The sequence below is a fragment of the Oryx dammah genome, unplaced genomic scaffold (genome assembly GCF_014754425.2).
Source record: "Oryx dammah isolate SB20612 unplaced genomic scaffold, SCBI_Odam_1.1 HiC_scaffold_10, whole genome shotgun sequence".
Taxonomy (NCBI): Eukaryota; Metazoa; Chordata; class Mammalia; order Artiodactyla; family Bovidae; genus Oryx; species Oryx dammah.
Window position 1 is genome coordinate 63,238,965 of NW_024070194.1, and position 15,678 is coordinate 63,254,642.

The following is a 15,678-nucleotide window of genomic DNA, read 5'->3' on the forward strand; positions in this document are numbered from 1 at the left end:
GACATACCACACAAATTCTCCAGCAACACAGGAACATTGCCCTGAGCTTCAATATACAGGCTGTCCAAAGTCACACTAAAACCACTGACATCTCAAAACTCACTACTGGACACTTCATTGCACTCCAGAGAGAAGAAATCCAGCTCCATCCACCAGAACACTGACACAAGCTCCCTAACCAGGAAACCTTGACAAGCTACCTGTCCAATACTACCCACAGCGAGGAACCTCCACAATAAAGAAAAACCACAAACTGTCAAAAGACGGAAAGGCCACCCCAAACACAGCAATCTAAACAATGAAAAGGCAGAGAAATATTCAGCAGTTAAAGGAACAGGATAAATGCCCAACAAACCAAACAAAAGAGAAAGAGGTAAGGAATCTACCTGAAAAAGAATTCAGATAAAGATAGTGAAAATGATCCAAAATCTTGAAAACAAAATGGAGTTACAGATAAATGGCCTTGAGACAAGGATTGTGAAAAGTCAAGAAATGTTTAACAAGGACCTAGAAGAAATAAAAAAGAGTCAATATATAATGAATAATGCAGTGAAAACATGAGATCAAAAACGTTCTGGAGGGAACCAGCAGTAGAATAACAGAGGCAGAAGATAGGATAAGTGAGGTAGAAGAGAGAAAGTGAAAGTGAAAGTCAAGTCGTATCCAACTCTCTGCAACCCCATGGACTACAGCCTACCAGGCTCCTCCCTCCATGGGATTCTCCAGGCAAGAGTACTGGAGTGGGTTGCCATTTCCTTCTCCAGGGGATCTTCCCGACCCAGGGATCGAACCCAGGTCTCCTGCATGAAGCAGACAGGAAAAAAGAAAAAAGAATTGAAGTGAGGAAAATCTCAGAGACCTCTGGGACAATGTTAAATGCCCCAACATTCGAATCACAGGAGTCCCAGAAGAAGAAGACAGAAACACCATGAGAAAATACTTGAGGAGATAATAGTTGAAAACTTCCCTAAAATAGGGAAGGAAATAATCATCTAAGTCCAAGAAACCCAGAGAGTCCCAAACAGGATAAACCCAAGGTGAAACACCCCAAGACACATATTAATCAAATTAACAAAGATCAAACACAAAGAACAAATATTAAAAACAGCAAGGGAAAAACAACAAATAACACAAAAGGGGATCCCCATAAGTTTAATAGCTGATCTTTCAATAGAAAGTCTTCAGGCCAGAAGGGACTGGCAGGACATACTTAAAGTGATGAAAGAGAAAAACCTACAGCGTAGATTATGGTACCCAGCAAGGATCTCATTCAAATATGAAGGAGAAATCAAAAGGTTTACAGACAAGCAAAAGCTGAGAGAATTCAGCACCACCAAACCAGCTCTCCAACAAATGCTAAAGGATCTTCTCTAGACAGGAAACACAGGGGTGTATAAACTCAAACGCAAAAGAACAAAGTAAATGGCAATAGGATCATCAGTTCAGTCACTCAGTCAAGTCCAACTCTTTGCGACCCCATGAATCGCAGCACTCCAGGCCTCCCTGTCCATCACCAACTCCCAGAGTTTACCCAAACTCATGTCCATTGAGTCGGTGATGCCATCCAACCATCTCATCCTCTGTCGTCTCCTTGTCCCCCTGCCCCCAATCCCTCCCAGAATCAGGGTCTTTTCTGATGAGTCAACTCTAAGCATGAGGTGGCCAAAGTGTTGGAGTTTCAGCTTCAACATCAGTCCTTCCAATGAATACCCAGGACTGCTCTCCTTTAGGATGGACTTGGGGTCCAAGAGATTCTCAACAGTCTTCTCCAACACCACAGTTCAAAAGGATCAATTCTTTGGTACTCAGCTTTCCTCAATTCCAACTGTGACATCCATACATGACCACTGGAAAAACCATAGCCTTGACTAGATGGACCTTTGTTGGCAAAGTAATATCTCTGCTTTTGAATATGCTATCTAGGTTGGTCATAACTTTCCTTCTAAGGAATAAGTGTCTTTTAATTTCATGGCTGCAGTCACCATCTGCAGTGATATTGGAGCCCAGAAAAATAAAATCTGACTCTGTTTCCACTGTTTCCCCATCTATTTGCCATGAAGTGATGAGACCAGGTGCCATGATCTTCATTTTCTGAATGTTGAGCTTTAAGCCAACTTTTTCACTCTCCTCTTTCACTTTCATCAAGAGGCTTTTTAGTTCCTCTTCACTTTCTGCCGTAAGGATGGTGTCATCTGCATATCTGAGGTTATTGATATTTCTCCTGGCAAACTTGATTCCAGCTTGTGCTTCTTCCAGCCCAGCGTTTCTCATGATGTACTCTGCATATAAGTTAAATAAGCAGGGTGATGATACACAGCCTTGATGTACTCCTTTTCCTATTTGGAACCAGTCTGTTGTTCCATGTCCAGTTATTAATAATTACCTTTAATGTAAATGGGTTGAATGCCCCAACCAAAAGACAAAGACTGGCTGAATGGATACCAAAAAAAGACCCCTATATATGTTGTCTACAAGAGACCCACCTCAAAACAAGGGACACATACAGACTGAAAGTGAAGGGCTAGAAAAAGACATTCCATGCAAATAGAGACCAAAACAAAGCAGAAGTAGCAATACTCATATCAAATAAAATAGACTTTAAAATAAAGGCTTTGAAAAGAGACAAAGAAAGACACTGCATAATGATCAAGGGATTCATCCAAGAAGAAGATATAACAATATAAATATATATGCACCCAACATAGGAGCACTGCAATATGTAAGGCAAATGCTAACAAGTCTGAAAGGAGAAAATAACAATAACACAGGAATAGTGGGAGACTTTAATATCCCACTCACACCTATGGATAGATCAACTAAAAAAAAAAAATTAACAAGGAAACACAAACTTTAAATGACTATGGACCAGTTAGACCTAATTGATACCTATAGGACGTTTCACCCCAAAACAATGAATTTCACCTTTTTCTCAAGCGCACATGGAACCTTCTCCAGGATAGATCACATCCTGAGCCATAAATCTAGCCTTGGTAAATTCAAGAAAATGGAAATCATTCCAAGCATCTTTCTGGCCACAATGCAGTAAGATTACATTTCAGTTACAGGAGAAAAACTATTAAAAATTCCAACATGTGGAGGCTGAAAAACACACTACTGAATAACCAACAAATCACAGACGAAATCAAAAAAGAAATCAAAATATGCATAGAAATGAATGAAAATGAAAACACAACAACCCAAAACCTATGGGACACTGTAAAAGCAGTGCCAAGGGGAAGGTTCATAGCAATACAGGCTTACCTCAAGAAACAAGAAAAAAGTCAACTAACCTAACTCTATACCTAAAGCAACTAGAAAAGGAAGAAATGAAGAAACCCAGGGTTAGTAGAAAGGAAGGAAATCTTAAAAATTAGGGCAGAAATAAATGCAAAATAAACAAAACAGACCATAGCAAAAATCAACAAAGCCTAAAGCTGGTTCTTTGACTAAATAAAGTTGACAAACCATTAGCCAGACTCATCAAGGAACAAAGGGAGAAGAATCAAATCAACAAAATTAGAAATGGAGAGATCACAACAGACAACACAGAAATACAAAGGATCATAAGAGACTACTACCAGCAACTATGTGCCAATAAAATGGGCAACTTGGAAGAAATGGACAAATTCTTAGAAAAGTACAACTTTCCAAAACTGAACCAGGAAGAAATAGAAAATCTTAACAGACCCATCACAAGCATGGAAATTGAAACTGTAATCAGAAATCTTCCAGCAAACAAAAGCCCAAGACCAGACAGCTTGACAGCTGAATTCTACCAAAAATTTCAAGAAGAGCTAACACCTATCATACTCCAACTCTTCCAGAAAATTGCAGAGGAAGGTAAACATCCAAACTCATTCTATGAGGCCACCATCACCCTAATACCAAAACCTGACAAAGATGCCACAAAAAAAGAAAACTACAGGCCAATATCACTGATGAACATACATGCAAAAATCCTTAACAAAATTCTAGCAAATAGAATCCAACAACATATTAAAAAGATCATACACCATGACCAAGTGGGCTTTATCCCAGGGATGCAAGGATTCTTCAATATCTGCAAATCAATCAACATAATCCATCACTTTAACAAATTGAAAAATAGAAACCATATGATTATCTCAGTAGATGAAGAGAAAGCCTTTGACAAAATTTAAAATCCGTATATGATAAATACTCTCCAAAAAGCAGGAATAGAAGGAACATACCTCAACATAATAAAAGCTGTATATGACAAATCCACAGCAAACATTATCCTCAGTGGTGAAAAATTGGAAGTATTTCCCCTAAAGTCAGGAACAAGACAAGGGTGCACACTCTCACCACTACTGCTCAATAGTTTTGGAAGCTTTGGCCACACCAATCAGAGCAGAAAAAGAAAAGGAATCCAAATTGGAAAAGAAGAAGTAAAACTCTCACTGTTTGCAGATGACATGATCCTCTATGTAGAAAGCCCTAAAGACTCCACCAGAAAATTACTAGAGCTAATCAATGAATATAGTAAAGTTGCAGGATATAAAATCAACACACAGAAATCCCTTGCATTCCTATACACTAACAATGAGAAAACAGAGAAAGTAAGGAAACAATTCCATTCACCATTGCAGTGAAAAGAATAAAATACTCAGGAATATATCTACCAAAAGAAACTAAAGACCTACCTATATATAGAAAACTATAAAACACTGATGAAAGAAATCAAAGAGGACACAAATAGAGAAATAAACCATGTTCATGGATTGAAAGAATCAATATAGTGAATATGAGTATACTACCCAAAGCAAATAGATTCAATGCAATCCCTATCAAGCTACCAACAGTATTTTTAACAGAACTAGAACAAATAATTTTCACAGTTTGTATGGAAATACAAAAAAAAACTTGAATAGCCAAAGCAATCTTGAGAAAGAAGAATGGAACTGGAGGAATCAACCTGCTTGACTTCAGGCTATACTACAAAGCTACAGTCGTCAAGATAGTATGGTACTGGCACAAAGACAGAAATATAGATCAATGGAATAAACTAGAAAGCCCAGAGATAAATCCATGCACCTATGGACACCTTGTCTTTGACAATGGAGGCAAGAATATACAACGGAGAAAAGACAATCTCTTTAACATGTGGTGCTGGGGAAAACTGGTCAACCACTTGTAAAAGAATGAAACTAGAACACTTTCCAACACCGTACACAAAAATAAATTCAAAATTGATTAAAGATCTAAACGTAAGACCAGAAACTATAAAACTCCTAGAAGAAAACATAGGCAAAACACTCTGTGACATAAATCACAGCAACATCCTCTATGACCCACCTCCCAGAGTAATGGAAATAAAAGCAAAAATAAACAAATGGAACCAAAACTTAAAAGCCTTTGCACAATGAAGGAAACTATAATCAAGGTGAAAAGACAGCCTTCAGAATGGGAGAAAATATTAGCAAATGAAGCAACTGACAAAGAGTTAATCTCAAAAATATACAAGCAGCTCATGCAGCTCAATTCCAGCCAAATAAATGACCCAATCAAAAAATGGGCCAAAGAAGTAAACAGACACTTCTCCAAAGAAGACATACAGATGGCTAACAAACACATGAAAAGATGCTCAACATCACTCATTATCAGAGAAATGCAAATCAAAACCACAATGAGGTACCATTTCACACCAGTCAGAATGGTTGCTATCCAAAAGTCTACAAGCAATAAATGCTGGAGAGGGTGTGGAGAAAAGGGAACCCTCTTACACTGTTGGTGGGAATGCAAACTAGTACAGCCACTATGGAGAACAGTGTGGGGATTCCTGAAAAAACTGGAAATAGAACTACCATATGATCCAGCAATTCCACTACTGGGCATACACACTGAGGAAACCAGAATTGAAAGAGACACATGTACCCCAATGTTCATCACAGCACTGTTTATAATAGCCAAGACATGGAAGCAACCTAGATGTCCATCGGCAAACAAATGGATAAGAAAACGGTGGTACAGATACACAATGGAGTATTACTCAGCCATTAAAAAGAATACGTTTGAATCAGTTCCAATAAGGTGGATCAAACTGGAGCCTATTATACAGAGTGAAGTAAGCCAGAAAGGAAAGCACCAATACATTATACTAACACATATATATGGAATTCAGAAGGATGGTAACAATAATCCTATATGCGAGACAGCAAAAGAGACACAGATGTATAGATCAGTCTTCTGGACTCTGTGGGAGAGGGCGAGGGTTGGCTGATTAGGGAGAATGGCATTGAAACATGTATATTATCATATGTGAAATGCATCACAAGTCTAGGTTCAATGCATGAGACAGGGTACTTCAGACTGTTGCACTGGGATGACCCAGAGGGATGGGATGGGGAGTGAGGTGGGAGGGTGGTTCAGGATGGGGAACACATGTACACCCATGGCAGATTTATGTATGGCAAAACCACTACAATATTGTAAAGTAATTAGCCTCCAATTAAAATAAATAAGTTTATATATTTTTTAAAGCCAATTTCCCCTCCAAAAAAAGAATAAATAAAATATACTTGCTGCTTAGGAAAATTTATATAATGAAATAGCTTCAACAACATCTAGTTTTATGACAGATCTAGCATTATAATATTAGTCAATGACTTATGACTTCATAAAAATGAGAGAAAATTCTACTGTACCCTTATTATAAATTTGAAATCTAAAGATGGCCCAATAGTTCTATTTTTCCATGTAATCGACTAAATGCATCTTTTTATGTAGGTTATTTTGGAGCATCAGGTCAAAATCCTCTGCTTGTGAATGAAGATTCAGTTTCAAAACCCCAAAAGCAAGTGAAGAAACAGATAGCTTCTCAAGAGGAAAGACGCTATAGTAAGTATAATAATTAAAGCAAATGTTAAATGATTTTAAACTCATCAGAAGACTTTTTTTTCCTTCGGTTCATGAATATGTATTTGAGCATATATTTTATAGAAGTCAAAATGAATGACCTAAGATAATTTGAGAACAATGGCAAAAGTAATGATACCATTTTGTTGGTATTTGCACAGTTAATAGTCCAGTTCAGTCACTCAGTCATGTCCAACTCTTTGCAACCCCATGAATCACAGCACGCCAGGCCTCCCTGTCCATCACCAACTCCCAGAGTTCACTCAAACTCATGTCCATCGAGTTGGTGATTCATTCCAACCATCTCATCCTCTGTTGTCCCCTTCTCCTCCTGCCCCCAATCCCTCCCAGCATCAGGGTCTTTTCCAAAGAGTCAACTCTTCACATGAGGTAGCCAAAGTATTGGAGTTTCAGCTTCAGCATCAGTCCTTCCAAAGAATACCAAGGACTGATCTCCTTTAGGATGGACTAGTTTGATCTCCTTGCAGTCCAAGGGACTCTCAAGAGTCTTCTCCAACACCACAGTTCAAAAGCATCAATTCTTCAGTGCTCAGCTTTCTTCACAGTCCAACTGTGACATCCATACATGACCACTGGAAAAACCATAGCCTTGACTAGATGGACCTTTGTTGGCAAAATAATATCTCTGCTTTTCAATATACTATCTAGGTTGGTCACTCAGTAACAAAAACTGCTTTCACAGACACTCATGACAATTATTCACATGATGTTTCTTAGTTCAGCTCTATGCAAAGAAAATTTGATTATTTGGCATATCCAGAAGTTCCATTATACATGTACGTTTTTCTACCTAGCATATCCTTTTCACAACCAGAAAAATGATATGATAACAGTTGAAAATCTACATCCTGAGAAGAAGGATTTGTTTTCAAGAAAGCAATCCCAAACTCAGAAACCTAGAGCTATCAAAAAGGAGAATCGTGACGGTAAGTAATTAAACATAAATCTTATAAACTGTAGGTAATTAATTTCAGAATGCTGTTTTTTGTTTATGAATATATCTTCAACCATTTGCTTATTTAGTAATTACTCTCATCGTGCCCAATGCTGAATTTGCGTGCTGTGCACTTAGTCGTTCAGTTGTGTCCTACTCTTGCGACCCTGTAGACTGCAGCCTGCCAGGCTCCTTTGTCCAAGGGATTCTCCAGGCAAGAATACCGGAGTGGGTTACCATTTCCTTCTCCAGGGGATCTTCCAGCCCAGGGATTGAACCCAGGTCTCCTGTATTGCAGGCAGACTCTTCACTGCCTGAGCCACCCGGGAAGCCCAGTGCACTTTGGACTGCGCCAGTGCCCACTGTGCATTCTCACTGTGCTTCAGACCTTTATTGATGGTGTATCTCTTTCTTTTGTAATCACTGACTTAAATGTGTTATATCTTACACTTTGTGAATTTCTCTATTTTTGTAGTTGTGACAGGCTTTGGTTTATATCTTGTGATATTCTATTATTTTTGTGCCTATAAATTTTAAAGTGACATTATTCTTGGAGACAGAGCATTTTATCCTAATGGAGAGGCTTCATTATTTTTATAGTTTTTATTTATTTTCCTTTAAAACTACCTTATCTGCTATCAGTGTAGCTCCACAAACTTTCTTTTGGTTGGTATTTGCACGATACATTTTTTTCTCTCCTGTTACTTTAATTTTCCTGTATCTTTGTGATTTTGCTGAATTTCTGGTAAGAAACTTATAGAATTCAGCCTGACCTTTTAATTACCTCTCATAATCTGATTATTGATATATTTAAGTGCAATTCCACTATGTTTCCTATTGATATATTTCTTTCAGTCTTTTACTATGTTCTTTATCATATGTGTTTTGCTTGGCCATATTTCATACCAAATATTTTAACCTTTATTCAAAACTACAAATACTATAAGAAAACTAAATAATAATTTTTAATGTAAGTATTTATAATAATGTTTATAGTAATAGTATTATTTCCAAATTAAATATATTTGTTTAGTTCAGTTCATTCCCTCAGTCATGTCCAACTCTTTGCAACTCCATGGACTGCAGCATGCCAGGCCTTCCTGTCCATTACCAACTCTTGGAGTTTATCCAAACTCATGTCCATTGAGTCGGTGATGCCATCCAACCATCTTGTCCTCTGTCGTCCCCTTCTCCTCCGACCTTCAATCTTTCCCAGCATCAGGGTCTTTTCCAGTGAGTCAGCTCTTCTCATCAGGTGGGCAAAGTATTAGAGTTTCAGCTTCAACATCAGTCCTTCCAAAGAACACCCAGGACTGATCTCCTTTAGGATGGACTTGTTGGATCTCCTTGCAGTCCAAGGGACTCTCAAGAGTCTTCTCCAACACCACAGTTCAAAAGCATCAATTCTTCGGCGCTCAGCTTTCTTCACAATCCAACTCTCGCATCCATACATGACTACTGGAAAAACCATAGCTTTGACTAGACAGACCCTTGTCAGCAAAGTAATATCTCTGCTTTTTAATATGCTGTCTCAGTTGGTCATAACTTTCCTTCCAAGGAGTAAGCGTCTTTTAATTTCTTGGCTGCAGTCACCATCTGCAGTGATTTTGGAGCCCCAAAACATAAAGTCTCTCACTGTTTCCACTGTTTCTCCATCTATTTACCATGAAGTTATGGGACCGGATGCCATGATCTTCATTTTCTGAATGTTGAGTTTTAAGCCAACTTTTTCACTCTCCTCTCTCACTTTCATCAGGATGCTCTTTAGTTCTTCTTCACCTTCTGCCATACGGTGGTATCATCTGCATATCTGAGGTTATTGACATTTCTCCTGGCAGTCTTGATTCCAGCTTGTACTTCATCCAGCCCAGTGTTTCTCATGATGTACTCTGCATATAAGTTAAATAAGCAGGGTGACAACATACAGCCTTGACGTACTGCTTTTCCTATTTGGAACCAGTCTGTTGTTCCATGTCCAGTTCTAACTGTTGCTTTAAATGTCTTTGATGCATCTGTATATCAGGAAAGTAATGACTGCTTCATATATACATGTGAAAAACATATTCACATGATGTTTGCACTTCAAATAGACAATGATTTGTTTATATCATTTAAAGATAAGGTACAATATTGTAGGATAACTAACATAACTTGTAAACCTAGAGGTTCCATGCAGATTTCTGATTCTCTATTTAATGTTTTTATGAGAATAGTACCATCTTAGTCTGTCTCCAGTAAGGTCTTTTGATTAAAATCTTAGCTTGTATGACATTGATATAACTACTACAGATTTCTTTCGGTTCATATTTGCATATCTTTTTTATATTCTTATAAACCAGTGACATCTCTTATATATTATAGTTAAATCGTTTATAAATCCAGTGTGACTGTCATTGTCTGGCCCAACAACATGTAATCCACTTATAATTATTGTACTTACTAATATATTTAAATTTAAGTGTTTCCTTTTTTGGGTGCTTTCTAACTTTTGCACCTGATTCAGATTTCTTTCTATTTCTTTCCTTATTTTGAAATTATTACTTTTTTTTTTCATTTTATTTTATTTTTTTTAATTAATTAATTTATTTTTTATTTTACTTTACAATTCTGTATTGGTTTTGCCATACATTGACATGAATCCACCACGGGTGTACATGCGTTCCTACACATGAACCCCCCGCCCGGCCCCCGGCCCCACAACATCTCTCTGGGTCATCCCCGTGTACCAGCCCCAATACTTTTTAATCAGTTTAACTTTTAAACCCATTGTATATGTTGTTAAAAGTTTTAAAGTATTTTTAAATATGAATATCCTTAGTACAATAAAGTCTAATTACAACTTTTTAAGTTTTTGTATGCAGTAACAAGTCTTCCACATACTTTAAGGAAACCACTCTGATGATTTTATACTTAATTTCATAGTCCATTTTGAAAATGCGCTATCAGTTAGGGGATGGGGTGGGCAAGGGCAGGATGGTTTGATCATTTGTTTAAATTGTGTGTATTTACTTGTAAAATTGGATGGAAAATTTAAGTTCTTAGTATACATAATCAAGGATTTCACAGTCCAGCTGTTTTACTTTTTATTGGATTAAGAGCCTCTATAACTTGTAGCTGAAAAAATGGATGAGATGTCAGATGAAATCTTACACCTAAAGAAAAAGTTTAAATCTTATAAAACTCATCTCAAATTAAGACACTTGGAACTGCCAGAAAAGTGAGGCTTTGTAGTAAGAATATCGTATAATGATTTTTAATTAATTTTCTCCAGTTCTTTAATATTTATCCAGTTGAAGACAGGAATATATGCTATATATGTATCATTTATACTTATATGCACACATATACATAACAAATACGTGTTTGTTTGTGTATGTATGTTCTCCATTAGGTGAAGTTGATTAACTATGATGTTTTTACCTTCTTAATTTCATTGAAGTTCTATGTTTATTTTATCATTTGTGAGAAAGGTATGTTAAATTCAACTACTGTCTTTATTTTTCCATTACTCTTTGTTCTGTCAATTTCAGTTTTATGTTTCTAAAGCTTTATTATATGTAAAAATACAGATGCATGATATATGTCATATATATAGGTGATATATTACATATAAGTATGTATAATAAATATGCAGATTTTCATTTGTTATATGTTCTTAGTGAACTGAAATTCTGTCTTTATGATGGACATTTTGTAGTAACTTTTGTACCTTTATTTTATCTGATGTTGGCATAGTATCTTTATGTAACTATTTGCATAGAATGATTTTTTTATCCCTCTGTTCTTAACCTTTTCATATTATGATTTAGTTGTATATAATTGCTAATTTTTGTTTGGTTTTTAGATTTTTTTGTTTTTAAATATATTTCTCTATTTAAACCTTCCCTAATATTTTTCAGCAATTTTTTTTTAAATTTTACATGTACACACTGCTGTATTTATTTATATTGGATCTTCATTGTTGCACTCGGGATTTTTCTAGTTGCAGAGAGCAGGAGCTACTCTCTCGTTGTGGTGCATAGGCTTCTCTTTGTGAGAGCTTCTCGTTGCTGAGCACAGGCTCTAGGCACACAGGCTTCAGTAGTTGCAACGTGCTAGCTCTAGGACATGCAGGCTTCAGTAGTTGTGGTGCGTGGGCTTAGTGCTCTGCCGTTTGTGAAATCTTCCTGGACCAGGGTTTGAACCGATGTCCCCTACATTGGCAGGCAGATTCTTATGCACTGTGCCACCAGGGAAATCCTAATTAGTTATTTTTTAATCCAGTATGAATGTTCTAAATATTTAAATATACTATTTATCATTTTTTTTCCTCATCCATATCTGTTAAGAAAATATCACATTTAATCCTAAAATGTAAATACCTCATAAAACTATTCTTTTGAAAAGTCCCTGTACATTTCACATCTCTCTACACTTCACATACTTACTCTATAATTCACTATCTCAATAATGTGGTATTTGGCTTTATTGTTTCAAACTATGAGAAGAAATATTCCTAGATAATTGAAGTGTGTTTGAATTACAGAAGATTTTCAGTAAATCCAGTTCTCTACTTAATGGATTAAAAACATCTTTCTTACAGCTCAGAAAGCAAGAGACATATCATCTGAGGATGAAGTTGGATCAAAAAGCCAGTCTCAAACTGAGAAACTTAGAGCTGGCAAAATGGAAACCCTGAATAGTAAGTATGATAAATTTCAATACTAATTTATTTTTAATTAAAGTAAAAAGCAAAAAATCCTGTCTTAGGTTTGTGAATGTTTAATCATATCTTTTGTATACATCTGTTATATCAAATATATTTACTGTGTTTGGTTCTTCTTTAATTGAAGTTCTGTTTATTCTGTGTTACTAAGAGATGTATGTTAAATTTTCCTTCTAAGATTGTGGATTTCTTTGTGTTTCCAGGTAGTTTTTTGCCAGATTGGTTCATATATTTGGAAGTGATGTTATTAAATGCATATGAATTTATACTTGTTATATTTACCTGGTAAACATGAGCCTTCATCTCTATAAAAGTATATTCTTTATCTCTAAGAACATATTTTTTGACTTAATATTTATTTTATCTGATAATAGTGTAGCCATATTTGCTTTCTTATGATAAGTAGTTATCCAGTCTTTTGTATACAGTCTTCTGTCTTCTGTAAACAGTTCAGACAGAAGTTCATGGTGTTTTGTATGATGTCAGTAGTTTTTGACATAATGATCCTAAACCAAAAGCCAAACAGTTTCTTTGTTAATTGTGTACAAACAACTTAACACTTGCTGGATACTACATAACTTTTGTGGCAACATAAATTTTCACACGGTTGCTAAATCATATGGTAAAACTATTAACTTTGTAAACTGCCAAACCATCCTCAAAGTGGCTGTAGTGTTTTGCTTTCCTCCAAGTTTCCCATTGCTCCAAATTTCTGATATCATTTGTTGCTTTCAGCATTTGGATTTTAGCTATAGTTATGTAGTGATCTCTTTTGGGTGTTAGTTCTAAAAGGTCTTGTAGGTCTTCATAGAACCATTCAACTTCAGCTTCTTCAGTGTTACTGGTTGGGGCATAGACTTGGATTACTGTGATATTGAATGGTTTGCCTTGGAAATGAACAGAGATCATTCTGTCATTTATGAGATTGCATCCAAGTACTGCATTTAGTACTCTTTTGTTGACCTTGATGGCTACTCCATTTCTGCTAAGGGATTGCTGCCCACAGTAGTAGATATAATGGTCATCTGAGTTGAATTAACCCATTCAGTCCATTTTAGTTCGCTGATTCCTAGAATGTTGACCTTCACTCTTTCATCTCCTGTTTGACCACTTCCAATTTGCCTTGATTCATGGACCTGACATTCCAGGTTCCTATGCAATATTGCTCTCTACAGCATCAGACCTTGCTTCTATCACCAGTCACATCCACAACTGGGTATTGTATTTGCTTTGCACTCATCTCAGATGCTAGTAAAGTAATGCTCAAAATTCTCCAAGCCAGGCTTCAGCAATATGTGAACCATGAACTTCCAGATGTTCAAGCTGGTTTTTAGAAAAGGCAGAGGAACCAGAGATCAAATTGCTAACATCTGCTGGATCATGGAAAAAGCAAGAGAGTTCCAGAAAAACATCTATTTCTGCTTTATTGACCATGCCAAAGCCTTTGACTATGTGGATCACAATAAACTGGAAAATTCTGAAAGAGATGGGAATACCAGACCACCTGACCTGCCTCTTGAGAAACCTATACTCAGGTCAGGAAGCAACAGTTAGAACTAGACATGGAACAACAGACGGGTTCCAAATATGAAAAGGAATACATCAAGGCTGTATATTGTCACCCTGCTTATTTAACTTATATGCAGAGTACATCATGAGAAATGCTGGGCTGGAAGAAGCACAAGCTGGAATCAAGATTGCTGGGAGAAATATCAATAACCTCAGATATGCAGATGACACCACCCTTATGGCAGAAAGTGAAGAACTAAAATGCCTCTTGATGAAAGTGAAAGAAGAGAGTGAAAAAGTTGGCTTAAAGGTCAATATTCAGAAAACAAAGATCATGGCATCTGGTCCCATCACTTCATGGGAAATAGATGGGGAAACAGTGGAAACAGTGAGAGACTTTAAGTTTTTGGGCTCCAAAATCACCATAGATGGTGATTGCAGCCATGAAATTCAAAGACACTTACTCCTTGGAAGGAAAGTTATGACCAACCTAGACAGCATATTGAAAAGCAGATATTACTTTGCCAACAAAAGTCCGTCTAGTCAAGGCTATGGTTTTTCCAGTGGTCATGTATGGATGTGAGAGTTGGACTGTGAAGAAAGCTGAGTGCCGAAGAATTGATGCTTTTGAACTGTGGTGTTGGAGAAGACTCTTGAGAGTCCCTTGGACTGCAAGGAGATCCAATCAGTCCATCCTAAAGGAGATCAGTCCTGGGTGTTCTTTGGAAGGACTGATGCTAAAGCTGAAACTCCAATACTTTGGCCACCTCATGCGAAGAGTTGACTCACTGGAAAAGACTCTGATGCTGGGAGGGATTGGGGGCAGGAGGAGAAGGGGATGGCAGAGGATGAGATGGCTGGATGGCATCACCAACTCGATGGACGTGAGTTTGAGTGAACTCCAGGAATTGGTGATGGACAGGGAGGCCTGGCGTGCTGCAATTCAGGGGGTCGCAAAGAGTCGGAGATGACTGAGCGACTTAAGTGAACTGAACTGATGTAGCGATATCTCACTGTTCTTTTAACTTTCAATTCCTTTATGATAGAGAGAACATATTTTCATATTATTTGCCATCTAAATGACTTCCTTGATAAAATATCTGTTCACATTTTTTCCCATGTTATAATTGTGTTCTTTTCTAATTGTAGAGTTTTAAGAGTTTTGTATGTTTTAGATAACAAATCTTTTTCAGATATATGTTCTTGGAATATTTTTTCCCAGTTGTGACTTGTTTTATCACTCTCTTAACAGTGTCTTTCACAGAACATAAGTCTTATGTATATTTTTCTTAATAAAGTCCAACTTATCAATTTTTTTTTTTGGATTGTGCTTTTGGTGTTCTACCTGAAAAATCAACACCAAACTTGAGATCCCCAAAATGTTCATCTGTGTTACCTTCTAGGACATTTATAGGTTTGTATTTTACATTTAGGTCTATGATCCATTCTGTATTAATTGTTAGTCAGGTGTGACATCTGTGTCTAGATTCACTTTTTTTTTTTTTTTTTTACATTTGGCTGTTCCGTTGTGTCAGTACTATTTGTTGAAAAAACAATCCTTTCTCCATTGAAGAGCTTTTGCTTTTCTGTCAGAAATTATTGGCTGTATTTGTATAGGTCTATATCTCTTTGT

At 36.7% G+C, this 15,678-nt stretch overlaps 1 protein-coding gene across 1 annotated transcript in view; it reads left to right on the forward strand.

Moving 5' to 3' along the window:
• LOC120868618 (coiled-coil domain-containing protein 7-like) overlaps positions 1 to 15,202 on the forward strand; it is a 121,823-nt gene extending 106,621 nt beyond the window's left edge. Inside the window, exons 15-18 of the mRNA XM_040247329.1 lie at positions 6,748 to 6,858; positions 7,692 to 7,823; positions 12,414 to 12,512; positions 15,195 to 15,202. Of these exons, the coding sequence (XP_040103263.1) occupies positions 6,748 to 6,858; positions 7,692 to 7,823; positions 12,414 to 12,512; positions 15,195 to 15,202 (350 nt within the window). The remainder of the gene's footprint in view (positions 1 to 6,747; positions 6,859 to 7,691; positions 7,824 to 12,413; positions 12,513 to 15,194) is intronic.
• Positions 15,203 to 15,678: the final 476 nt, after the last annotated feature.